Raw genomic sequence first — 23,962 nt, 5'->3', positions numbered from 1 at the left:
CTACTCGTGCCCATCGCCCATCCCAGCTCCAACGTCTCTCGGGCTTGTCATACTTCTTCCCAATTGCCATCCAACAGCTTCCTCTGCTCAGTCTATTCTTCTGTACCTACCAAATCTATAGAATAACTATGTTCTCCTAGAGCCAAGGATAACAGGTACTCGAGCAGCATCATCGAACTCTCCGCCCGAGGCTCCCTCCATGGACCACACACCAGAGAGACCTGTCCGGTCAGAGACCGTCACGTTTGCAGTTGCACCGGACGAAACAAGGAGTCCCCGTCGAAGTAGTCGGATCAAGAAGAACCCATCCATTACTCCAAACCGGTTCACTCGATTTTTCACGCCACGGCTCCAGAATGCTAACCGTCCCGTTCGAACCTCAAGGAAAGCCTTGCGAGAACTGTCTTCCGTTAATCTCAACAGTCGGTTGGGAAGTAATCAGTCCCTAGGTGCCTCCGTGGGCGAACATGAACAACCTCCGTCAAAGAAACGAAAGCTCTCATTCACGTCGATATCCTCGATCCCGTCCTCGCCAATCAAGGTCAACTGTGGATTTCCCAGCACCCTGGAGGCGGAAGGGGCTGCGGCAGAAGTCAAGGATGGCGATGAAGCCTTTTACTCCGAGACGGATGACGAGGACGAGGAAGCATTGCAGCCTATGCTGCGGTATCCTCCGAGGATAGCCCGCTATCAGTATTCGAGCAACGCCTCCGGGTTGTTGTCGCGACAACTCGGGAGGAGAAAAGAGATCCCTTTTGGTAATGAAAGCAGTCTATGGCAGCACGAATCTTCAAAATTCTACAGTCTGCCGGAAGACCTATTCACCAGTCCTTCGTTCGATGTCCAACCTCGAGCACTACCATTCTGTGTTGCCAGTTTCAACCATCAACAATATGTCGCGATCGGGAACGAGGATGGTCTGGTTGAGATATACCGAGCCTGGGGACGGTCCCCCGATCGCCCCGGTAGCCTGCAGCTTCAGTCCTGCATGTACCCCCACGACAATGCCATAATGGACATGGAATTTTCAGATGATGATCGACTTCTTGCAACAGCGTCCGGAGACCAAACCTGTCGAATAATTGACGTGGACGCACAAACGTCAACCCATACATTGATTGGCCATCTGGGTTCCATAAAGCGGGTTCAGTGGCAGCCAAGTTCGGGGAACCAGGTCCTTGCAACCTGCTCCCGAGACGGCAGTGTCTGTCTGTGGGATCTCCGGTGTGCGCAACCCGTTGGAACACTGGATATCGCACCCCTGCAGCGCGCACCTCACTTGCTTGACAACAGCAGACAAGTCAACACTAAAGTCGAGATACGGGATGCGCACACCTCTTGGGACAAGCTCAAACCCGTGAATGGGAAGCGCCAAGTTGCTAAACTGTCCTCCCGGGTTGACTTTGCGGTCACTACCTGCGCGTTCATCAGTGACACTCGCCCACATATGCTCGCGACCGCCTCAGAGCACAACGCCATTATCAAACTATGGGACATGCGGGCATCATACAAACAACGAACGGGCAGACCCACCCCTGTCTCCGCAACTCTTGAACCAGAGAGCCATGAGACCCTTCGGCCCTTCGGCGTGACTTCTATGACCATGAACACCGACGGCTCCAGGCTGTATACACTGTGTCGGGACAACACCGTCTATGCTTACTCAACCGCTCATCTCGTACTCGGTGGATGCCCGGAGATGTCACTGACGCCGAGTCACCCATTCCGAACTTCTCGCACAGCGGGGCAAGGACTGGGCCCCTTGTACGGTTTCCGCGACCCTTCCCTCCGCCTGGGCTCTTTCTACGACAAGCTCGCCCTCCGCCGCAAGACAAGCGAAAACACCGAACTGCTGGCGGCCGGCTCAGGCGAGGACTGTGCGGTGATTTTCCCGACTGACGAGCGCTACCTGACCAAAGCCGCTCAGCGCCGTCCTCCAGCTGTCTCTCATCTGAGTACTTCATCGCGGTCCACCCGACCTCGCCTGCCACAGCGAACCTCATCAGCTAACGTGCTCTCCAATTCCTTACTGGCGGCAGCTTCCTTGCACGACGTCAGCACAGAGGGCCAATGCCCCATTTACTACACAGGCACACCCCTCATCAACGGCCACAGAAAGGAAGTCACCGCGGTCGCATGGGTGCATCGGAACGGCCAGTTGGTCACTGTTGCAGACGACTACACGGCCCGATGCTGGTACGAGGATGATTCGGACAAGGCGAGGGCGTTGAGGATGAACACGGAGCGCGACGGGAGGAGAAGTCAGAGTGGATGGGCGACCGTTCGACAGGGCTTTGATGACGACGAGGACGAGGGCTGACCACATAGGTCCACCGAGACGGAACGGACTGATGAGGGCCTTGTCAGGGAATGGAGATCGCGCGAAAAAGTCGATGTGAGAAGTACAAGGGGATCGTCATTGATCTGTGCTCCGAGTCTGAATTCAACTGGCGGTTTCCTCGGGCATGGACATGGACATGGGCGTTGGCATGAGCACAAGCATTAGCGCGGCTCTCTTTGGGAAGGGGAATAAAAGCTCTGGGGATAGATAGTCCTTTTTCTTTGGAAAATCCGCTGTCAGGCTCTCACTACTGACACACACACTCAATCAATCCGTGAAGCAGCCACTCACTCAATCGATCGCACACAAGCGAGTTCCCTCCGCCTCAGGCATACACTCCGCGGTGACAAGAGATCATGCGTTTCTCTTGAGCGTCGAACAGGATGTACGTGAACAGTCAGACAAACAGATAGGGTCAACTCCCATCCAGTCGATTCAAATAACTCGAGCACTCTCACTCTGATCATCTGGTCCCTAAGGGACACTCGCTGCGGTCTAAGATAATGGGCTTTGAGCGCCGTGTCTCAATATCCCTAGCCGGAGCAAAAGACCTGCTTGTAATCTATTCTTCAACCTCCTGCCGTACAGCTCGTAAAAATACATTTGCTTTTGAAAAGGTGTCCATGAATCCAAACACGAGATGCCAAACCCAATCGTCATAACTCATTAACTTGCGTCTATCACTTGTTTCCAGGTGCGCCGGCTTCCTTGGTCCTGTTTCTCCATGAGTGAGATGTTCACCAATGGGAGATACTGATCATAACCGCCGCCCTGTACCACCGCAGGTACATTCCCTGATCAGTCTCTTCAATTCGGCGTTTTCCTGAAGGAGCTTATAATTCTCTTCCTCCACCCGTACCAACTGGGCCTTGTAATGTTCCACAGTTTCGACCCCTCCCACCTGCGAACAAGTAGGCATCTGAACTCCGTCGCGAGCGGTTGCTGCCATGATGTTACCTGTGACTGTGGAAGGCGCAGGGGCGGTCCCAATGCGTTTCTTGCTTGACAGCAATAAGGCAGGGGCATTGGGACCTGGACTGGCGCTTGCGGTGGAGCGGTTCGTGGCACTGACACTAGACCCTGACGTGGGCGGCCTCTTGACGGAGCCGAAAGACAGCACTGAGGACGACGTGAGGGGCCTGTTCTCGTCTGTTCGAGACTGTACATTGGTCACTTGCTCGGGATCTTGTTCAGACAAAATACCCGACAGACCAGGCCTCGGGGTCTTCTGGCGCCGACTCAAGCTGCGACCTAGGCTAGGGAAAAGGCGAGGCCCTTCTCTCTCCCTGACACTGCCCGTCAATGCTGGAGCTTCCCGGATCGTTCCATTCGATCGGGTCAGGCCTGAGAGCAATTTGGTCGGGGAAAGACCCTTTTTCTTTGCTTCATGCTCGATTCGCAGAGAGTCCAATATGGTTGAAGCTGCAGGTTCCATTTCGCATATCTCAGCGATGATCTTCCGAGCTTTCTCCAAGGTTCGTATTGCGACGGTGAAATTTGAAGGCACATGCGGAAGCATAGTGTCGATGTAAAGACCATATCTTGAGATACGCTGAGCCGGCTCCATAAGCAAGGACGGTGCTCGCTGGATAGAAGTGGTACCTTCTTTCAAAAATTGATCGAGATTGGAGGAGACTTGGGAATGCAGGTCCAGATATTGCCGGTAGGGCATGGGAAATTTCGGGAAGTGGTTCAGAAGCACTTTGGCAAAACTGTAGATACCCATAGGATCTTTGGCATTGGTGAGGAGCTGCGGATTCGCTTGTGCAGAATCCAGAAAAGTCAAAGCAGCATCTTCGGAACAGTGAAGCGCCGTCTCAACATCATCGAGGAAAGCCAGATTTAAGTCCTTGATCTGGTCCAGCAGAGAAGGGAATTGGATCATGGCATTTACAGCCTTTTGGTTGCGCGAACTCGAGAATTTGGAGCTCAGGGACTTTGGGGTACGACCCTGGTTGGTGACTAGTTCGATTAATTCTTGAAGTCGGGTAATGTATCTATCTTCAGTGTCCACAAATTCGCACATCTTGAAGCGCAGTGACTCAAGTTGCTGGACCGAGTACTTTGGGTCAAGTGTGGAGCTCGCTTTTCGTGCTGCCGGTGTAGATATGGACGGCGAGCGTTTTGCGTGACCACTGGGTATCCTTCTAGATGGTGTGAAGGCGTGATTGACGCGACCAACATTGTGACTGCCAGTTTCGGTAGGCAGGAAGGACGGCCGAGTCTTTCTGATCGAAGCTAAAGGTCTGGTGGGTGTCTGAGGACTTGCAGGTCTCTCTTTGGAAAAGGGGCGGAGAGCCTCAACTATTTCTTCGGTGTTTATCACTTTGCACATTCGGCATGTGACCTGAGCGGCGTGTGTCTGCCCCCATTTCAGAGCAATCCCATGATGTAAATTCTCTTCAGCAATGGCATTCTTGACCTCAGTTGGCACTTCGGAGAAGTAGCGACAAAGCGCAAAGGCAATGCCTCGGGATACATCATCCCGTTGTTTGTCTTCCGGTAATTTGTGGACGGCGGAGTAGTAACTGCTGTTCGGGGCGACTGAGAACGCCCCATAGCTCTTGAACCCGGCTGCGGAGAGGATGGTAGTTCGAATGCGCGAGGTCGAGGCAAGGGAGCCCACCGCTTGGACGGGGTAGTAGAAGACAAGAATTCGAGGTAGGTATGGAGGGTCCTCCGCGTAGTAGATGGTGGGCGTTTCTCCAGGGCTGAGGATTGCCGACAGGGCGGCGAGGTTGCCAGACTTCGACATGACGGCTGATTTGGAATGGAGGGAAACCGGTGGAAAAGAGGATATGCGGGTCGATCAAGCAGACGGAGGGGAATAGGCACGGGCGACCATCATCGAGGCCAACAGCAGCATGGATAGATCGAGGTCGGTGGGACCGATACACGGAAAGGCTAGGTTTAGGTTATCATGCGAGGTTATCAACGCGTTAGAAAGCCAATTGCGGGTGCGTGTGTATGAAGAGTGGGATGTGAACGAGATCGATGCAATTTCGTGTCTGTGAAGCTCAATGAGAAAGTTGTGGAGAGCGCGCCTGCTCTATTATTTTCTTGCTATGTTGGGAATAGTGGTGCCGCTCCCGGGCTTTGCGGCGACTCGTTTTTCCGTGCCATAAATGCCAAGTCCGTCCATGCCTCCGGACTACACGGCTCTAAGATACTCCGAGTTGCCGTGTATGACTGATACTCGGAGCATGCGGAGAAAAGATGATGCCGCTTTATGGCTGCGTATAGTATGCCGCCATGTTTAGCTTGTCGAGGAAGTAGTTGACTGCCGTCTCTGTGATTACGGAATACAGCACCAATGGCTCCAAAGGCTCCCTCATCTGGCTTACTGTGGCTTACTGGCCCTTTGGCCATCTCCGTCTGGTGCCTAACGGATGCCTGGCGAAGTGTTTGAAAGATACGCGACGGCCATTCACGCTGTTGCAGAGTGGTGCGTGAAGCTTCATTCCAAGTTATCTAGCTCGCTAGTACCTGCACTACGACGTCTACGAGTGCCCAAAGCAGTTTAGTCTCTCTAGTCACGGGCCGCTGCCCCTCCTTTATTCTTCTGCCCCCCCTCACTCCGTCCAGCCTTGAACAAAGTTGCTGGCAGGAGACTTCTTCCACTGGGCCTCTTACGCTGACACCAAGCCGGTGCTCCTATTTCCGATCCATATTCGTCACCACCAAGCGTAGGAAGATTTATGCGACTCGGGTTCGGATTCTCAGTCGTGTCGTCATTGTCAGCACTGCCGGGACTCCCCTCCACATTTTGGCTCCGTCTGGCTGAAAGTGGTTCGCGAGGAGACCCGGCTGGGATTCTCGAATCACCTACCGTTCTGCCTCGTTCCTGATCATGAAATCTCTGCGGTTACCTAACCCCCCTGTCTGCGCCCCTCAGGTCTTGGAAAGTGGCATGTGTGTGTTTTATGTGTTGACTGATCATGCGTGTTACTTGCATCCCTCACGTCAAGGGCTGCATCCTGGCGACGGTTCCGGCACGTTTCCCTACTCCACAGCCACTCAGGGACGTCTTCTTACAGGCTCACAGCCTGGGAGAAAAGCCTCAGCCGTTCGGTGGAGTCAAGATAGATCTGCTTCTATTGGTAACTTCATGACTTGCCCTGCCTGGCCAATGGTCCAACCATTCCCGGGGTAAAAGTGGAACCTTGATTCCAGCATACGTCGAGTTTGTTGTGTTCCGTCGTTTCAAAGGTCATGAATCTCTTTTCCATCTCTACTTACTCTGCCGTGTATATTTTGGTCGTCTCCCCGGTCAAATATCTACCTGCGACTCGTACTTGATCCCCAAGCCTTCTTCTGTCAACCACTCGTGACCATGGCCACCCACACTCCCGCCGGGGTGCCAATCCTCGACATCAGGAGCGACCAGTCGGACCAGTCCCTGCTCCATACCCTCAAGCAGTCTCTCAATCCTCCCAAAGGGCAGCCGCGCACGTTTCCGACCTTGCTGCTCTATGACGGTACAGAGGTTCTTGTTGTTTGAGGCACACACTAAACAATTGTAGAAAAGGGTCTAAAGCTGTTTGAGGAGATCACCTATGTGGATGAATACTACCTCACCAACGCGGAAATAGACACTCTCACAAGACATGCCGGCAAGATCGTTGGGCGGATTCCAGACGGCGCTCGTCTCGTGGAACTGGGCAGCGGGTGAGTTCCTCGACGATGTATATCTCGTCAGGCTGACGTGGGATGCCTCATAGCAACCTCCGCAAAGTGAACATCCTTCTCAAAGCATTTGAGGAGGCAAACAAGAACGTCGAGTACTATGCCTTGGATCTATCCCTGTCCGAGCTCAAGCGGACCTTTGCCCAGTTGGACATCAACGCATTCCACCATGTCACTTTCCGGGCACTGCATGGGACCTATGACGATGCTCTTTTGTGGCTGAAGGAATCCGCGACTGACGCCAGGACGACCTGTGTCATGACCATGGGCTCGTCCCTGGGCAATTTCACTCGAGAGGAGGCCGCTCAGTTCCTTGCTTCGTTCAAGAAAGTTTTGGCCGCCTCGGACTATGTGATGGTAGGGATCGACGCATGCCAGCAGCCTGACCGCGTCTTCCGGGCCTATAACGACTCCATGAATGTGACGGAGCGCTTCTACCGCAATGGTCTCACCCACGCTAACAACATCCTGGGCTATGAGGCTTTCCGGCAGGATGAGTGGCAGATCGAAGGCGTGTATGACGAGAACCAGAACAAACATCAGGCATCATACGTGGCCCTGAAGACGATCAACAACAAAGATTTTTCCTTCGAGCAAGGCGAGAAGGTCCATTTGGAGGACGCCTTCAAGTACTCCGAGGCGCAGCGTGATGCTCTCTGGCATGCTGCTGGCCTAATCCCCCAGACGGCTTACAACAACAAGACCAATGATTATTGTGAGTACGTGCACGGCGAACTTGATTCCATTCTGACTGTCACAACTCAGATATTCATCTTTTGTCGCCGTCCACCATCAATTTCCCCACCAAGCCAGCAGAGTTCGCTGCGAGCCCTGTCCCTTCGCTCGACGATTGGCGACAGCTATGGGCGGCTTGGGATACAGTGACCAAGTCTATGGTCCCCAAGGACGAGCTGCTCAACAAACCTATCAAGCTGCGAAATGACTTGATCTTTTACCTGGGCCACATCCCCACGTTCGCAGGTATGTGGGGATGGCGAAACACAATTCGGCATTAGATTAACCGCTGTCTAGATATTCACTATATGAAGGCCACCAAGGAAAAGGCTACAGATCCGGCATACTATATGTCCATATTTGAGCGAGGCATTGATCCAGGTAGGACCTCAACCATACGATTAACCAGGATGCGGAGCTGAAGGCGTATCAGACGTGGACAATCCCGAATTGTGTCATGACCACAGTGAGATCCCGGACTCCTGGCCTCCTTTGGAGGACATCTTGAACTACTCGCAACGTGTTCGCGAACGTATCGTCGAGGGCATTCATTCTGGCCGGGCTTACACCGACCGCAGGCTCAGCCGCGGTCTTTGGCTTGCCTATGAGCACGAGGCGATGCATTTGGAAACCTTCCTCTACATGCTGCTTCAGAGCGAGCGTGTTCTGCCACCACCAGGAGAAGGTTTGCCCGACTTCAGAACATTGGCCGCCGAGGCTCGCGCGAATCGTACCTCGAACCAGTGGCATCGCATTCCTGCGAGCAAGGTTAAAATCGGCTTGGACGACCCAGAGAACAACTTCGGTCCCGACAGGTACTTCGGCTGGGACAACGAGCGGCCATCACGCACGGTAGCGGTCAATGAGTTCGAGGCCCAGAGTCGTCCAATCAGCAATGGCGAGTACGCTCGCTTCTTGGAAGTTACCCACAAGGACTCTCTGCCAGCTTCGTGGACGGCCTCTAAAGTAGGTGCGGTGCTCAATGGGACTAACGGCACAAACGGTGCGAATGGCCATGTTCAGGATGAACTAGATATGGCCAGCCCGTCCTTTGTCGAGGACAAGGCTATTCGAACCGTCTACGGTCTCATCCCTCTCAAATATGCTTTGGACTGGCCCGTGATGGCCTCGTACGACGAATTGGCGGCCTACGCAGAATGGTCCAACGGACGCATTCCCACGCTGGAGGAGGCCCGGAGCCTTTACCAGTACGTTGAGAACCAAGACAGCGTCTTACAGAAGGTGACCAGCAAGTTGATTTCAGCCGTGAATGGGTAAGTCTGCATGACAGAGCAATGGAGGTACCAGGCTGACCATCATAGCCATCTCTCCAATGATGGTGTCCAAGAGACACCTCCATCAACCCATCAGTCGAATGGTGTCGTCAACGGTAGTGCAGATGGTCCCTCACTGGACCCCAACGAGCTCTTCGTCGAGTTGGGCGATCGCAATGTTGCCTTCCGCCACTGGCATCCGACGCCTGTGACTGGCAACGCCGACCGACTCCGTGGACAGAGCGACCTTGGGGGCCTGTGGGAATGGACCAGTACACCGTTGGCGCCACACGAAGGGTTCAAAGCCATGGACCTGTATCCCGGATACACGGCTGACTTCTTCGATAGCAAGCACAATGTTTGTCTCGGAGGCAGCTGGGCCACGGTGCCGAGAATTGCATTGAAGAAGACCTTTGTCAACTGGTACCAGAGGAACTATCCATATGTTTGGTGCACAGCCAGGCTTGTCAGGGATGTGGTCGTCTGAATGGCGATGGAATGTGGCCTGGAATGCAGCCGCCCGACGTTTCAGTTTGCTTGACGCTCTTTTACCATCGACTGTTGGGGACTCTGGCCACGTTGTGGGAATATCTCTGGAATTGAAAGCAAACTTGAGAATCGACTGCTGCAAACACCGAGCGGTCGCTGCTTCCGCGTGGATGGCAATAGCAAACTTGATATCTTAGGTAATGGTCCGTCGTGGTCAAGCTCACTCATTCTGCTTGGTGCGATGTTGGCAATGAAACAAAACCTCTCTGCTCTTCCTCTTCCTCTTCCTCCTCCCCCTCTCTCCATCTTCCAGCGTCTTGTTCCTCTCTCTTTCTCTCTGTGCGTATCCTCTGTATCTCCTCGCAGCCTCGTGTTGGCACCATCCTTCTCTGCGGGATCTCACAGCTGACCATCTCCACCGAGTTGCAGTTGCCCGAAATGCCAGTAACGACTTGGATTCCATGTGCCGTGCCTCCATCCATCAAGTCAGATTGCACACAGCTCACCATCATGCCCCTCGTTCTTTGTTCTAGGAAGCGGCAGAGTCATTCTACATCACGCCGACACCGCCTGCTGTCCAGACACTCCATCCTCTGCAAGCCTCCAGTTCGAGCCGCGCATACCCGATCACATACAATCACTGTTTGGTGCTCACGCACAAGCAGACCGGGCTTTGTCTGATACCATCCGTCTCTCCTGCGTTCACTGCCTCACCGTGCTCCTTTCTTCCGATCTGAACCCTCAACCCTTTTAAAACATCCTCATCCATCCGCGCCCACCAACACCTCACACATTTTGGTGCCTGTTGCGCTGTCTGGCATAGTGCCACCCCTGTCACATCCTCAACACAGCTCGTGAACAGAAAAAAAATATACCAGTCCACAAAGACGCAGCGGCGAGCGGTCTGTGACTATGGATCCGGCTGCGCCCAACAGCCCATTCAAATGGGAAGCGGCCTCCGGGCTTGGTAAGCAACTGCACCTGGACATACCCCTTGTTCCACAAGCCTTGCCATCATGTTGAAATACACGCGGAGAGCACAAGCTAAATCGACGTCACATGTCGTGCACCATAGAGCACAGCTGCTACCTTTGTTCCATGAAGATGAGCAACCCAAAGGCGCGACAAACATGCTATGGCGTCCACAGCATCCCTTGCTTTCGCTACCACCAGACCATGCACGCAATTGGCACGAGTCACAACTGCTTCTCCTGCATCCAGGCCGATGAATTGCATGAGAACAGACATCGGAAGGTGAGTGATGCGGCATGTTGCAATACCCTTCCCATAACATCACCCTTAGATGGCGACAATTGGCCTGTGACGGAGGAACCAACTGACATTTGCGCTTTGATGTGCAAAAAGATCGCAGAACTTCTCGCAGAGTATAGGATCGCAAATGGCTCAAGTGCAGACGCGGCCAAGACAAGACCATTGTTGGGAGATCTGCCTGTGAACATTCCTTACGTTCAGCAAGCTGTCCGGCAGCTCGACGGTGGTAATGATGACTTCGACGACGAAGGTGACCAAGATGACGATGCTCAGACCGTGACCGACACCACAATCAGCACGACTGACGAGAGTGACCGACAGCGCATACCTCCGAAATTGACAAAAGCCGAAGCTCGAGCGCTCAAAAAGGCTGCCAAGGCAGCAAAGTCGCAAGTCAAGGCTGCGAAGAATCAACAGAAGCACACCATCAATGTCCGGACTGCGGACGTCTCATTTGTCGCAGAGGTTTTGCACGGCGCCAACACATCAACAGGAGGACATCTCGGTGCGACACACCCACTAGCGAGTGACAAGACCATCGAAGAGGTCATTGCAAGAAACATGGGATTCATGGCGAGCATTGAGGCGCACAAGAAGACGTTACTATCCAGCATTGCGCAGAGGAGAAAAAGTGAGCGTGAAAGGCGCAAGAGCTCGATTGCCGGTGCATCCAACCACGGTGGTGGCGGGAAGAAGAGGAGATACAGCGAGGGTGTGCATGATTGTGACACTGAGGACGATGAGATGGAGGATTTGCTCGTTGCCGTCTTGGTGAAGCTGGGGGTGGATGGAGGACATGCTCGGTCGAGTGGTTGTCCTGCGAACGCTGTGGCGGTCGCTGCCAATGGTGTCGGCGCGAAGAAGAATGGCGTTGGAGCAGGAATCAACAAAGCCCCTGCCTCTTCCTCGCAGCAGACTCCTTCCCTGGTCGCAGCTCTGAAGGCTCTCGTGAAAGATGACCTGGAAAGGTTTGAGAATGAACAACGGGAGACCTGTGTTCGTGCAGGTGGGTTCTGGAGATACGTTGGGCGGCCCGTGTTCGAGCGGATGACCAAGATTGCAAGAGAATTGGATTGGAAGACGGGGGTGAAGCTCAAAGAGATCAACCAGGAAAGGGATAGCTGAGTTGAGGCAGAGGGACCCAACCATGCCGAGACAGAAGTCTTCGGGGGATGGATGGAGATATTCAAGATTGATGGAATCGTGGGTGGAAAGATCTGAGGTGGGATGCGCGACATGTTGCAAGGCTTTGCCAGGGGAGTCGGAGACGTGTTTGATCAGCTTTTGCTTTCTCCTTTGACATTGTTTCTCATGCTTGAACAGTCAATAGCCTGGAGGCCCTGGAAGTCAGGCGAGGCTACCAGATGGTGCGCAAAAGTTTTGGATAAAGAATAAGCGATAGTTCGTGAGTCAAGATATGACCATGATCCTGTTTGTCTGCCTTGTGCTCCATTCAATCACCATTCCTTGCCCTGGCCTCATTCATCGCAGCGGCTGTCTCCGTCCACGTCGACACCTAGCAGCCATATGCCATCCATATTCACCCTTGAGAGGATGGCCCAATGCGTATAACCAGACTCATTACCATCTGGAGGTCAGTCTGCCCTTGGGTGAAAGCTGCTCGACATAGCGACAGTCATTGTCCGAGGTCGTGCGAGGTTGTTCCCTCAGCAGGTGACTCTGGGTAGCGGGTATCTGGTCGTAGATCCAGCCAGCTGTATGCAGTGGGGACCACCGGTTCCGCCACACCATTCGCCAAGTCGAGAGCGGTCTTGATGCCAGCGGCGTCCGTCAAGATGTCCTGCCGGTACCTCGTGGGTGCCGGAAAGGGCGTTCTCCCACGCCTCGACATCGTCCTTGGGATTAGCCGGACTGGTGCAAAATTATGCAGCTGAGTCCACAGACCTCAACCCCGTCATGCGCTTGAGCTCGCTCCGTGAGCTTTGTCAATTGCGATTTCTCCAGATCCGGTTCCTTTCTCATCCACCTTCCTTATCCGCCACATTCCTACCCTGCTCCTCGAACCCCAGTATCCTCCCAACCCACCCCTTCGGCTTCGGCACGGGGCATTCCCTCGCCGACCTGGCCTCCTTCTCCAACATTTCTGCCTCGGCCTGCAGCTCTCTGAACAGAGCCGCTTCCTCGTCCAGGTTCTTCGACGCAGTCAGCCCCTTCTGGAGACCTTGCGGGGCTTTGCGAGGTTGTGGTGGCTGTTGTTCTTCCTGCGCCGGCGCCCGAGACGCGCAGTGAGCGGGGATTGCATTTCCGGAGGTGGATGGTTTGTCGCCTGGTCGGACTTGTCGTCGGCGGACAGGGTTGCCGTCTTCATCCAGCTCTATCCGTCCCGCGTCCGCCGCGTACCCCGTCCGCGGCCGCGGGCAGGGAAAGACGTGCGGGATGCCCACCACGATGAAGGAGGCGAGCAGCGTCCCCGCGAAAAGGGTCGAGGTTGCCGTGGACCGCGGGTGTAGATGTGGTGGCATTTTTTTCTTCTTTCTTTGCCAGGTTTTGCCCCCCTCTTTTTCCGTTGCTCAATGGGGGGAGAGGTTATTGCTATGCTTCAATCGTGCGGGAGGAGCTGTGGTGTGGTGTGAATCTTCATTCGGCTGGTCGACGTCAACGAGTGGCTCGGGCGGGATCGGAAATGGACGGATGTAAGGAGCGAGGACCTTGGTAGAGCGGGAGAATGGATCAAGGCCCGTCTCGAGTCTTACAAGGAAGGGGGGAAGTGATAAGTCCCTGACGCATATATGTTTGGAGCTTCGACTTTCACCAAGCTTCCTTTTTCGCGGTTGTATTGCGGAGACCATCTCAATGCGTAGATGCTCCGCCGTACCCGTCTGCTGCCGAGGATCTCCCGAGATGATCGCCGTTGCATATCGTCAAAAAGTCCCATCATGGGTTGGGCAGCCCAGGCCAGTCTTTGATTGCATTTTGTGACCGCCACAAAGTTTCCCCCAGACCACGCGACACCACGATCAGTGATCAGTGACTCGGATTTGAGAAGTTCATCATTTGTACCTACGAGCACTTCTCAGCAACCTCGACACCTGCAGCTGCGCCGCCTAGCTCGCCATCGTCGACTCATTGATTCGCTATCTACGGAGTACTTGACGCCATCCCACCGCCACCCACTCTCCGCCCCAAAGTCACACATCTCACACTCATGTGCTCTAACGCTGCACGATCCTCCTCATCTGCGCTGCGGTGATGAGCGACCTCGACAAGTAAGTGCGCCTGCTACTGCAGCCTGTCGCACCCTTTCTTGCCCGCATAACACTGACGCCTATCTTCCTTCCAGAGCCATTGCGCAATTGCGCGCGTGCCGCCCCATCCCCGAACCCCAAGTGCGCGAACTCTGCTACAAGGCGCGCGAACTGCTCATCGAAGAAGGCAATGTCGTCTGCGTCGACGCCCCCGTCACCATCTGCGGCGACATCCATGGCCAGTTCCACGATCTCATGGAACTCTTCCGCGTGGGCGGCGACGTCCCCGACACAAACTATCTGTTCATGGGCGACTTTGTGGACCGGGGGTTCTACAGCCTGGAGAGTTTCCTGCTGCTCCTGTGTCTGAAGGTCAGATACCCGGATCGCATCACCCTTATCAGGGGCAATCACGAGTCGAGGCAGATCACCACCGTCTACGGGTTCTACGATGAATGTATTAGGAAATATGGGAGTGCGAACGTCTGGCGGTATTGTTGTGAAGTGTTTGACTATCTGGCGCTCGGGGCGTTGATTTTGGGCGCGACGACCGACGTCCCACCTCCGACAGGCGGCATGGCGTCTTCCATGAACGACAGCAATACGCAGTCTACCCTCCCGTCGGAGGACGAAGACCTCGAGTCCGAGGTCCTCAACGCCAACGGGGAACTCATCTCCAAGACCCTCCGTCGCCAGTTCGCCGGCCTCTCGATGAGTTCGCAACAATCACAAGCCTTCTCTGACGGAAGTCGAATATCTCCCGCTCCGGACGTCGACCTCCCGTCATCTCTTGACGCCTCTCAGTCCTCACCCAGCCAACCACCTCCTTCGCTCTTCCAACCTCCTACCTCTTCGACCGGCGCAGTCCTCTGCGTCCACGGCGGTCTATCGCCCCTGGTTGAAACCGTCGACAAAATCCGTCTCATTGACCGTAAGCAAGAAGTCCCTCACGAGGGCGCAATGTGCGACCTCCTCTGGTCCGACCCGGACGAGATTGAAGGATGGGGGCTCAGCCCGCGAGGCGCGGGATTTCTCTTTGGCGCAGACATTGTGAGGCATTTCAACCACAACAACGACCTGTCATTGATTGCGCGGGCGCATCAGCTGGTCATGGAAGGGTACAAAGAGATGTTTGACAAGACGATCGTCACCGTCTGGAGCGCCCCGAACTACTGCTACCGGTGCGGCAACGTGGCCGCGATCCTCGAGCTGGGCGAGGACGGGTCGAACGGCGGCTGCATTCAGAGGGCCAACGGCGACCAAGGCCGCAAAGAACCCGTGGGTGGGGATGGCAGTGGCGGCGGAGCCGGCGTGCTCTGGAACCTGGCCACCCCCGGGCGGAGGTATAGAGTCTTCGAGGCCGCGCCGCAGGGCACCAGGGGCATGCCTGCGAAGAAGCCCGTCGGGGAATATTTCTTGTAACATTACCACTTCTGCTACTACTTTTACTATCACCAGGTCCAGGTCCAGGTCTAGGACTGGGACTAGGATTGGTTCAGGGTCTGAGTCTAGGGTATTATCTGTGAAAGAAAGCGAAAGCGAAAGGCAAGAAATCGCCCTCATGCTTCGGACGCTGAGACGCAGATACACACCTACCTACCTACCTACCTACCTACCTACTAGTACCTACTACTGTGCCCCTTCGAGACACGAGTGGAAGGGAATCTATGCAACCAGCTGGCCCTGTCGACCTTAGTTCCCAATACTCCAAGCATAAGTGCGGTGGGCGAGTACGGTCTTGCTCCCCGTGCCCGTTTGAGATTGAGATTTATGTACCTCGTGCCGAGTAGGTACTCCAGGTACTCCAGGTACCGAGTACATGCAAGGGGCATGTATGTTTGTGGGAGGTTAGAGGGCTGAGGGAAATAGGAGAACAGGGACGGTATTAGGAGGTCAGTCAGTCAGGGACGACACAGGGAGGACAAGGGGACGATGGTATTAGGGGTTGCAGCACGGATTATTTTTCCCCTGGGGCCCAAATGCCTCGATTAATCGATCGTCAAGATCCTCCGCCTCGGGGCAGTCAGCCGCTCGCCATGTCTAGTATTATCATTCCAATTATGTGGAAACCAAAAAAAAGGGGGGTATCATCTCTTGCCTTTCTTGCCGCTGGCATTCGACCTGCTCTCCTCGATCATCCTCTCCAGCATCTCCCTGGCTTGCCTTTCCTTCTTCTTGAAACCGCCCGAAAACGTCGCGTGGACGACATCCGCCGAGTTGGCGTGGTCCTCTGCAAACTCTGGACCGCTCCATCCCTTTTGCTGGCACAGGGCGATTGCTTCCTCGAGCAGACCCTGTCCTACTCCTTTGTGCCTATACCGACGCTTGACCGTCCACGCACGGATGTATCCGTTGACAGGCGCATTCTTGCGTGACTTGCCGGAAGAACCAGAGGATTCGCGTACACCGCGGACAACAGTCGTCCCAATAACATCGTCGCCGAATCTGGTCAGGAGGATTTCGTCCTCGGAGCCCACGATGCCCCCGTCCGGATTGTCACGACCTTCGTTGAGCCATTTCCAGGTCCCTACACGCTCCGCCTCGAAAATGTAGCCGCTCGTGAGCCAGCGCACGGTGATCAGCACAGCCATGAGAATACCCGCCGATGTCGTGCCAATGATCGCCCAATCCGAGGAGGCGCCTTTGTACAGATTCTGGTAGGCAATGCCCAGGAGGAGGACGAGCAACGAGAGCGTCAAAGGATGGAAGATAATGGCGGCGGAGGCAAGTTGGCGCTGTTGCGCAACGGAGTCGGCAATCAAATGCAGCGCTTCGATCTTGTCGTCTTCGGTCACGGCGGGTTTAGTCGTGAGCTCAGGGAGCGAGTCGAGCGGTCCTGCGTGCTTCTCAGCGAGGGGAGACGCTTCACCAACAGCCTCGGAGCTTTGCACCAGAGGCGAAGGAGAAGGCGGAGGGAGGCTGCCGGAAGAAGCCATGTCGGTTGGTCTTAGAATGTCTGGTGTGTTGGGAAAAGATGGCGGGGTAGATTCGAGGTCGAGGATGAGATTTGCCCGCAGGGTAGTCAAGAAGGCTGTTCAGAGTGATTGATTAGAATCTTTCTTTTTCTCTCTTTGCCCTAGGTGTGCTATTTCTTTCCCCAAACGAGACAAGAAAATTATGTCGTATTCTCACCAGCAGAGGTTTTGAAGCCTGGAATGCGGTCGCCGACAGCAAAGGGTGTGGGACGACCAGTCTCCCAGAAGAGAGCCGCAGAAGGAGAGAAATGGACCGCAGACTTGACAGCAAGGAGGGAAGCAGAGGTGAAAGAGAACGGCGGCGGTGGAGGGGGAGGCGGCGAAAGGTAGAGATGCTCTGGAAGTCGAAGATGGTGATGGTTCCTGCCCATCTGGAATCCAAAAATTGCTGCCCGGCCAGAATTGGCATGTTCAACCAGCTCGCATTGGCGCAGAGGCGGAGGGTGCAGGGCACAGGCGCAGGCACAGGCACAGGCACAGGCGCCGGCCGAACCAGCGGCAACGGCGAAAGCGAGGCAAGAAGCGAAAGACAGTCGCAATAGCAAGCAGCAGGGCAATAGGCAGAATGGCCCCCGGGAAGAAGAAAAGAAGCGCGCCTAGAATCCGAGAGATCTAGGCCTGGGTGAGCCAGACCAGCGGCGTAGGAAGAGGGAGGAGAGGGAGCGAGGGCGGCTCGGCGGGCACGAGGTGGTAGGGATCGCTGGGTGGATGTTCGATGTGGATGTGGATGTTGGCGATGAGGGGCAAAAGAAAGAAAGAGAGAGAAAAACAGAGGTGTTAGTTTACTTGGTACGGGGGCCACGTTCACATATACCTGGAGGAGACTGGCCGACCTGGTTTCAATGTCAAGAGGGTGGAACTGGAAGATGCTTTTGTATCCTTTTCATTTCTCCATCTGACGCCATCTAGGCTGCGTCTATCGTGACTCGTGAGCGATGCCCTCTTCCCTCTTCCTCTCCTCCGATCTCCTGCGCAACCCTGAAGCCCCCGAAAGAGCTTATCGTCCAGGGAGTGGGCTCTTGACACAGGCCAAGCACCTCCTGATAGCAGACGCTGAGAAAACGCCCGCTGCCATTGGGCTGCAGGGGCCGCAGTTGGGTGATCTTATCCTGTTCCTGGACCCCGGGACCAACCATGGGCACCCATCATGTGTCGACAGTGCAGTGTCTGATAAAGCTAAGCAAGCCTCGCCTCTTGTCGTCAAACACCGACACCCTCCCAGTGGTGCCCCCGGTGACAGCTGATATGCTCGACAGCGCCCTCGTGATCAAGGAGATTTGACTCAAACAATGCATGCATGCTCTGAACGCGGCCATCTCGTCGTCTACCACATGTCTACCACATGTCACCCCCCCGTCTTGTCTATCTCGGGCCCTCGCTGCCTTCTTCCCTCCATCCAACTAGTATGACCGGCCGAACATACACCATGCCTCGGCTAGGTTCGAGCAGTTTGGATTCCCGCATTTGGTCACGCCCTTCTCGATGCCCTCGGGTTGGTCGAATGGAATGCAAAGACTCTTCGCACCCATGCTGGGAGCTCGTTCGTCTTGGGGGACACCGCTCTGTTCTTCCGCCTTACGGGCACTGTTCTCCTTGATCTGGTCCTCGCATGCCTCAGTCAGACAGTGAGGCAACAGGATGACGTTCTTGTCGTTCAGTGCCGGAACGAAGTCGTCCCAGTTGGTCACTTTCTTGATGTGCGACTTGTATTTGGCATCCGCACGATCGTACAGGTCTTTCTGGATGGTGTTCAGCAGCTCCGGGACGGCAGTGTTGAGTTCACTGATGGCAATCTGACTCTTGCTCTCAGCTTTGGGAAGGTCTCGTCGAGACGCCGTGACGTAGTGGCCCTTGCTCTCCCCAGGTCCGAACTCCAAACGAAGAGGAACCCCCTTCAATTCCCAGTCGTTGAACTTCCACCCTGGGGAGTACCCCTCTCGGAAATCCGCTTCTACTCGGACGTCGACAGCTCTGAGGACCTCCACCAGCCCCGCGATTTCTTTGTACAAGGCTTCTCTGTCCTCCTCTGTGGTTTTGGCTGTCACTCCGACGGGCACAATGACGACCTGGACTTCGACGACGCGAGGTGGGATTACCAGACCACGGTCATCCCCGTGGATCATGACCATCACACCAATGACACGAGTCGAGAGACCCCAAGAATTCTGCCAGACATATAGCTGGTTCTTCTTTTCCTCCTCAGTCTTTGCGTTGGGATCTTGCACGGTGATGCCGAACATTTTGCTGAAGTTTTGTCCCAGGCAATGCGAGGTACCTCCTTGGATACCACGCCCCGTAGCAGGGATGTACCCTTCAACGGTGGTGGTATACAGTCCTCCCGCGAACTTTTCCTTGTCCGTCTTCCTCCCTTTAATGACAGGGACCGCTAGAAGCTCTTCATAGATCTGAGCATACAGATCGAGGATCTCCAGGACCTCCTTTCCCGCCTCCTGTTCGGTTAGATGCGCCGTATGACCCTCCTGCCAGTGAAATTCTCGTGTACGCAGGAATGGCTGGGGATGCTTGAATTCCCACCGGACAACCGAGTTCCACTGGTTCAGTTTGAGGGGCAAGTCACGGTAACTCTGAATCCATTTGGCGTAGTAAGGGTACATGACAGTCTCGGAGGTAGGGCGAATGGCAATCTTCTTCTCCAGTTTGGTACTGCCTCCATGGGTCACCCATGCCACCTCGGCTGCGAACCCCTCAATATGAGCCTTCTCACGATTCAACACGTCTTCGGAGACGAACAGAGGGAAGGAGCAGTTTTTGACACCCATCTTCTTGATCCTCGCGTCAAACCAGGCTCTAACCTCGTCCCAAACGAACTGCGAGGCAGGCTTGAGGATGTAGCAACCAGAGATATCGTAGTAGTCGAGCATGTCTCCCTTCAGCAAGACCTGCTGATACCACTCCGAAAAGTCGACATCTTTGGACACATCAATGCCAATCAGCGCTGCACCCTCCATCTTCTTTTTCTTTCCGCCTGTTTTTTGAGGAAGTTTCGCTTCCGCTTTGCCAATTGGCTTGTCAGGAGCACCTTTTGCCTCCATCTTTTGTCCGGCTTCAGTCTTGGACTCTTTCTCTCGGGTGGGAAGTTCGGTTTTGGAGGGGTTTCTAGAGTGGGACATTGTACTCGTGGACGCTCGTGAGATATTGAAGGGAGACGACAATGGAAATGACTCAGAGTCAGTTGAGCCACAAACAATCACTGCCTCCCCGCTGAGCGATTTGTGTACTCAGGAGTCGAGACTTTTCAGGATTGTTGACTGCTGTGTGACTCCGTCGCACGAGCAGATGCCAGACCCGCATTCAAACCCCGCCAATGTCTAAAATTGTATGACGGTCACGTGGATGGCAGCAAACAAATGTGCTTGGCATGTTTGACGCAAACTGCAGCAACTGGCGGAAGACTTGGGGGGCTTCTGGTTTGACCATCAACCACATCTGTCTCATCTGACTCGTTCGCCTTCAACGTTGAGCATATGAACAACACTTGAAATTGTGCAGTTGAACGAGACCAGGATGTCAAGACAAGATCTCATCGATCAGAAATATGCCTGGCCGTTGTCCAAGAGACCCTTGCTGGCAATGTTCGAGGTTGAGATCGACGTCGACGTCGAGAGCAGTGACACGAAGTGCCCAAATCCACGATTCCTGTGCTTTGGCATCCTGTGATTCCTCAAAAGGCTATGTGCACGCGAAAGGGAGCCTAAGGTCTCATGATGAGTGCAACACGCCCCCCGGGTTTCCTACCCAGGCAGGAACATGTTACGGCAAGCCAAGAGCCCAATTTGTCAATATAAGTGCTGCGATGGATCAAGTTTGATGGACCTCCTCTCTTAATACGCCTCCATTTCGCGTGATTGTCATTGCAGTGTCCCTCTCAAGGTCGTTATCTTGGAAACGTGGGATTCGGTCCGCCGACCGTGACTGCGAGCACCACAAAAAAGCAAATTTCTGCACGCCAAGGGATCAGAGTGACAGCCCTGTTGGGTGACTCCAGCACGGTCTGAGATGAAGTCGATATTGGCCCAGGAACGTATCGGGAGCTACGCGACGGACGAGCACTGAGAGAAGGGGCGCAGCGCAGGCGGACTCACTTCGCCAAGGCATGCCAAGTAGAGCGGAGACCGGCCCTTGCTCGTTCGCGGACCAGTCATGAAGCCTCCTGGAGGAACGTGCTCGCCTCCGCCGTATATCAAATTCGCAGACACGCCCGCTCGGAGTTGCAGCCAGGCCTTCTGGAAGGTGGGAAGGGAGCGTGAGTGCAGCTTGAACTTGCTTCTTTTGCAAACGGGGGCGGGTTATCGCTTCTTGGCCTTTGCTTCACCTCCTCTCCAAGGCGGGCGAGACGAGACCTTCGGGAGCGACACGACCAACCCAGGCCCTCGGACGCTCTAAAATGTGGGATTGACCTCGCCTGAAGCATTGAGTATTCCGATCTGATGATGGCTTGGCTTGTCCAGTGGCGTGGACAGGGGAGGAGAAGGAAAGCTACATCGATCCCTGCAGCCAAGAGGATGGATTCTGCAGTTACTTCCAACAGTGCCGAGCGCTGGCCAACATAAAAGCTCTGCTGTGCCGTCCGTTTCTTCCTCTTACCAGTTCTCGAGCCAGATCAACATCTCTTGCAAAGTGATACCTGTGCAATCTTCACCAAGATGGCACGACTCACCCAGTACGATTACGTCTTTGCCATTGGGACACTGTTTGCTCTTCTTGATGCTTACAACAACGGCGCCAGTAAGTAGCTCGTCCTCCTTCCTATAGTTTGTGTGGGGTGTTAACCACCGTGTCATGTTAGACGATGTAGCCAACAGCTGGGCCACCAGCGTCTCTTCCAGATCGGTCACATACCAACAAGCCATGGTCCTTGGTGCTGTATTTGAGATGGTTGGAGCCATCACTGTCGGCGCACGCACTGCATCCACCATCAAAAACAAGATCATTCCTCTCGAGGCCTTCCAAGACAACGCTGGTGTTCAGATGCTTGCATTCACTTGTGCGCTCGCAGGTGCTTCTTCATGGGTCATGTGGTGTACACGACATTCTGCCCATGTCTCATCATCCTACTCGCTCATCTCGGCTGTCGCCGGCGTGGGTGTCGCGGTCGCTGGAGCCTCTCAGGTAGAATGGGGCTGGAATGGTGGCCAGGGTCTCGGTGCCATCTTCGCCGGCTTGGGTTTGGCTCCTCTCATCTCCGGCGGGTTTGCTGCGACAATATTCATGCTAATCAAGCTGGTGGTACACTTGCGAAAGAACCCGGTGCCGTGGGCCGTTTTTACCTCGCCATTTTTCTTCCTCATTGCTGGCACGGTCTGCACGCTGTCTGTTGTCTACAAGGGCTCTCCTAATCTTGGTCTGAACAAGAAGCCCTCGTGGTACATCGCTTCTGTTACCATGGGCGTTGGTGGTGGCCTCTTTATCCTGTCCGCTATCTTCTTCGTTCCCTGGCTGCACGCAAAGGTTATCAAGAAGGATCATACCGTCAAGTTCTGGCATCTCCCCATGGGTCCTCTGTTGTGGAAGCGACCATTCACAGCCGATACTAATGAGCAAGCCAATGTTCCGGACTATGCTGTCGTTCAGAAGCATGACGACGACGAAGGCTCTACTCATTCACCAGACTCTTTGAGCCACGACGACGTTGAAAAGGTTGAAGGTGATGTCAAAGCTGGTGCAGGAGAAAAGAGTCTTGCTGAGGTCGAGGCTCAGTCCACCCAATTGACCTACAAAGAGCGAATAGCTGAGGCCCAAGCCAAGTTCCACGCACGGCTTCGGAAGAAGCGAGGCCCTCTCGGCTGGGCCATGCGCACTTTGCACCAGAATCCCATCGGTGAAGGCGAGATCTACGAGCTACGCAACCTCAAGACTTTGATGATTCGTATCCCGGCCATGCTCGTCGTCGCTGTTCTATACGGCGTGAACTACGACATCCACTCTGCTCAGACTGGTATTGCGGGCACGCCTGAGGGTCGACGTATGGAGCGGGTGTATTCCCATGCGACCAAATATCCCAACGAGGTCGAGCACACCTACTCCTTTGTCCAGGTCATCACGGCATGCACGGCGTCCTTCGCCCATGGCGCCAACGACATTGGTAACGCGGTCGGTCCCTGGGCGGTCATCTACTCCGCCTGGTCCACTGGGGACGCCGCAAAGTCCAAGGCCGAAGTGCCTATCTGGCAACTCGCAGTGCTTTCGGCAACGCTTTCGATCGGTCTCATCACTTATGGCTACAACATCATGAAGGTCATGGGCAATAAGATCACCTATCACTCACCCTCTCGGGGCTCTTCGATGGAAATGGGAGCCGCTATCACTGTGCTTTTGTTCTCGCAGTATTCGCTACCCGTCTCCACCTCGATGTGCATCACTGGCGCCACGGTCGGAGTTGGCCTTTGCAATGGCACGTGGAAGGCGGTCAACTGGCAACGAGTTGGTCTCCTGCTCTTCTCCTGGATCATGACCATTCCGATCGCTGGCACGCTTGCAGGATGCATCATGGGCATTGTGCTCAATGCCCCCCACTTCTTGTAAACAATCGGTACTCGGCTTCTTCACATCAGTGATGTCAATTCGGCTTCTCTCTCTTACACACACAACCACTGATCACAATCAACATAACGGCAACGTGGCTAAAGTCGGGAAGGACAAGTGTGGCTTTTCATAGCGCAGGAGGCGCGGTGCGGTTGTGCCCCCCAAGACTCAAGACAGCTTATCACTTCAACTAAAATCCAGACCTTCTAGTCCAACCCAAGTATATCTCAAGCTAATAACACGTAATGAAAACCAAGTCTTCCTCCTTGTTCTTGACAGTTCCGCTGCTTGCATGGTATGTCCCAATTTGGCTATATTGTCTCCTTGCACCTGCTCGACTGTCGGCTTAAAGCCAGTGAGAAATCACCGCAATTTCTGTGTATGATGAACATCGCATCGTGCTAACCCGCAGGAGCCCAAAGGAGCTCAATGTCGTAGGAT

At 54.5% G+C, this 23,962-nt stretch overlaps 8 protein-coding genes across 9 annotated transcripts; 4 read left to right on the top strand and 4 right to left on the bottom strand.

Annotated features, from left to right (window-relative positions):
• Positions 1-67: 67 nt before the first annotated feature.
• PV07_00406 (uncharacterized protein) lies at positions 68-2,815 on the top strand. Its single transcript, XM_016386855.1, has one exon. It carries the CDS (start codon positions 200-202, stop codon positions 2,318-2,320), a length of 2,121 nt encoding a protein of 706 aa, XP_016253783.1. The 5' UTR covers positions 68-199; the 3' UTR covers positions 2,321-2,815.
• On the bottom strand, positions 2,734-5,351 carry PV07_00405 (uncharacterized protein). Its single transcript, XM_016386854.1, has one exon. It carries the CDS (start codon positions 5,094-5,096, stop codon positions 3,099-3,101), a length of 1,998 nt encoding a protein of 665 aa, XP_016253782.1. The 5' UTR covers positions 5,097-5,351; the 3' UTR covers positions 2,734-3,098.
• A 1,232-nt stretch (positions 5,352-6,583) lies between these two features.
• PV07_00404 lies at positions 6,584-9,801 on the top strand. 2 transcript variants are annotated; one of them, XM_016386852.1, is made up of 7 exons: positions 6,584-6,819; positions 6,865-7,009; positions 7,063-7,742; positions 7,793-8,008; positions 8,060-8,143; positions 8,196-9,036; positions 9,085-9,801. In XM_016386852.1, exons 1-7 carry the CDS (start codon positions 6,675-6,677, stop codon positions 9,521-9,523), a joined length of 2,550 nt encoding a protein of 849 aa, XP_016253780.1. In that variant the 5' UTR covers positions 6,584-6,674; the 3' UTR covers positions 9,524-9,801. The 2 variants fall into 2 exon arrangements, with proteins under 2 accessions (XP_016253780.1, XP_016253781.1); XM_016386853.1 differs by having other exon boundaries at positions 6,584-7,009.
• A 1,921-nt stretch (positions 9,802-11,722) lies between these two features.
• Positions 11,723-13,552, bottom strand: PV07_00403 (uncharacterized protein). Its single transcript, XM_016386851.1, has one exon. The coding sequence runs from the start codon at positions 13,278-13,280 to the stop codon at positions 12,777-12,779; it is 504 nt and encodes a 167-aa protein (XP_016253779.1). The 5' UTR covers positions 13,281-13,552; the 3' UTR covers positions 11,723-12,776.
• Positions 13,553-13,576: 24 nt separating this feature from the next.
• PV07_00402 (uncharacterized protein) lies at positions 13,577-16,059 on the top strand. The gene is made up of 2 exons (XM_016386850.1): positions 13,577-14,024; positions 14,099-16,059. The coding sequence occupies exons 1-2, from the start codon at positions 14,008-14,010 to the stop codon at positions 15,423-15,425; spliced, it is 1,344 nt and encodes a 447-aa protein (XP_016253778.1). The 5' UTR covers positions 13,577-14,007; the 3' UTR covers positions 15,426-16,059.
• PV07_00401 (uncharacterized protein) lies at positions 15,624-17,719 on the bottom strand. Its single transcript, XM_016386849.1, has 2 exons — positions 17,136-17,719; positions 15,624-17,034 (listed from the first exon to the last, which is right to left on the bottom strand). The coding sequence occupies exons 1-2, from the start codon at positions 17,347-17,349 to the stop codon at positions 16,091-16,093; spliced, it is 1,158 nt and encodes a 385-aa protein (XP_016253777.1). The 5' UTR covers positions 17,350-17,719; the 3' UTR covers positions 15,624-16,090.
• A 1-nt stretch (position 17,720) lies between these two features.
• PV07_00400 (proline-tRNA ligase) lies at positions 17,721-20,259 on the bottom strand. Its single transcript, XM_016386848.1, has one exon. It carries the CDS (start codon positions 20,107-20,109, stop codon positions 18,379-18,381), a length of 1,731 nt encoding a protein of 576 aa, XP_016253776.1. The 5' UTR covers positions 20,110-20,259; the 3' UTR covers positions 17,721-18,378.
• A 1,023-nt stretch (positions 20,260-21,282) lies between these two features.
• On the top strand, positions 21,283-23,701 carry PV07_00399 (uncharacterized protein). The gene is made up of 2 exons (XM_016386847.1): positions 21,283-21,724; positions 21,786-23,701. The coding sequence occupies exons 1-2, from the start codon at positions 21,643-21,645 to the stop codon at positions 23,519-23,521; spliced, it is 1,818 nt and encodes a 605-aa protein (XP_016253775.1). The 5' UTR covers positions 21,283-21,642; the 3' UTR covers positions 23,522-23,701.
• Positions 23,702-23,962: the final 261 nt, after the last annotated feature.

The sequence above is a fragment of the Cladophialophora immunda genome (assembly GCF_000835495.1).
Source record: "Cladophialophora immunda strain CBS 83496 unplaced genomic scaffold supercont1.1, whole genome shotgun sequence".
Taxonomy (NCBI): Eukaryota; Fungi; Ascomycota; class Eurotiomycetes; order Chaetothyriales; family Herpotrichiellaceae; genus Cladophialophora; species Cladophialophora immunda.
This window is presented reverse-complemented; position numbering and strand designations above follow the sequence as displayed.

What these genes read in the sequence shown, in the direction of transcription:
- PV07_00406 (XM_016386855.1), top strand. Translation starts at nt 200, where the DNA reads ATGGACCACACACCAGAGAGACCTGTCCGGTCAGAGACCGTCACGTTT.
- PV07_00405 (XM_016386854.1), bottom strand. Translation starts at nt 5,096, where the DNA reads ATGTCGAAGTCTGGCAACCTCGCCGCCCTGTCGGCAATCCTCAGCCCT.
- PV07_00404 (XM_016386852.1), top strand. Translation starts at nt 6,675, where the DNA reads ATGGCCACCCACACTCCCGCCGGGGTGCCAATCCTCGACATCAGGAGC. An exon ending in CTCGTGGAACTGGGCAGCGG is followed by an intron (nt 7,010 to 7,062) that starts GTGAGTTCCTCG and finishes GATGCCTCATAG; the next exon opens with CAACCTCCGCAAAGTGAACA. An exon ending in TGAGCGAGGCATTGATCCAG is followed by an intron (nt 8,144 to 8,195) that starts GTAGGACCTCAA and finishes AAGGCGTATCAG; the next exon opens with ACGTGGACAATCCCGAATTG.
- PV07_00403 (XM_016386851.1), bottom strand. Translation starts at nt 13,280, where the DNA reads ATGCCACCACATCTACACCCGCGGTCCACGGCAACCTCGACCCTTTTC.
- PV07_00401 (XM_016386849.1), bottom strand. Translation starts at nt 17,349, where the DNA reads ATGGGCAGGAACCATCACCATCTTCGACTTCCAGAGCATCTCTACCTT. An exon ending in AGGCTTCAAAACCTCTGCTG is followed by an intron (nt 17,035 to 17,135) that starts GTGAGAATACGA and finishes CACTCTGAACAG; the next exon opens with CCTTCTTGACTACCCTGCGG.
- PV07_00400 (XM_016386848.1), bottom strand. Translation starts at nt 20,109, where the DNA reads ATGTCCCACTCTAGAAACCCCTCCAAAACCGAACTTCCCACCCGAGAG.
- PV07_00399 (XM_016386847.1), top strand. Translation starts at nt 21,643, where the DNA reads ATGGCACGACTCACCCAGTACGATTACGTCTTTGCCATTGGGACACTG. An exon ending in TGCTTACAACAACGGCGCCA is followed by an intron (nt 21,725 to 21,785) that starts GTAAGTAGCTCG and finishes GTGTCATGTTAG; the next exon opens with ACGATGTAGCCAACAGCTGG.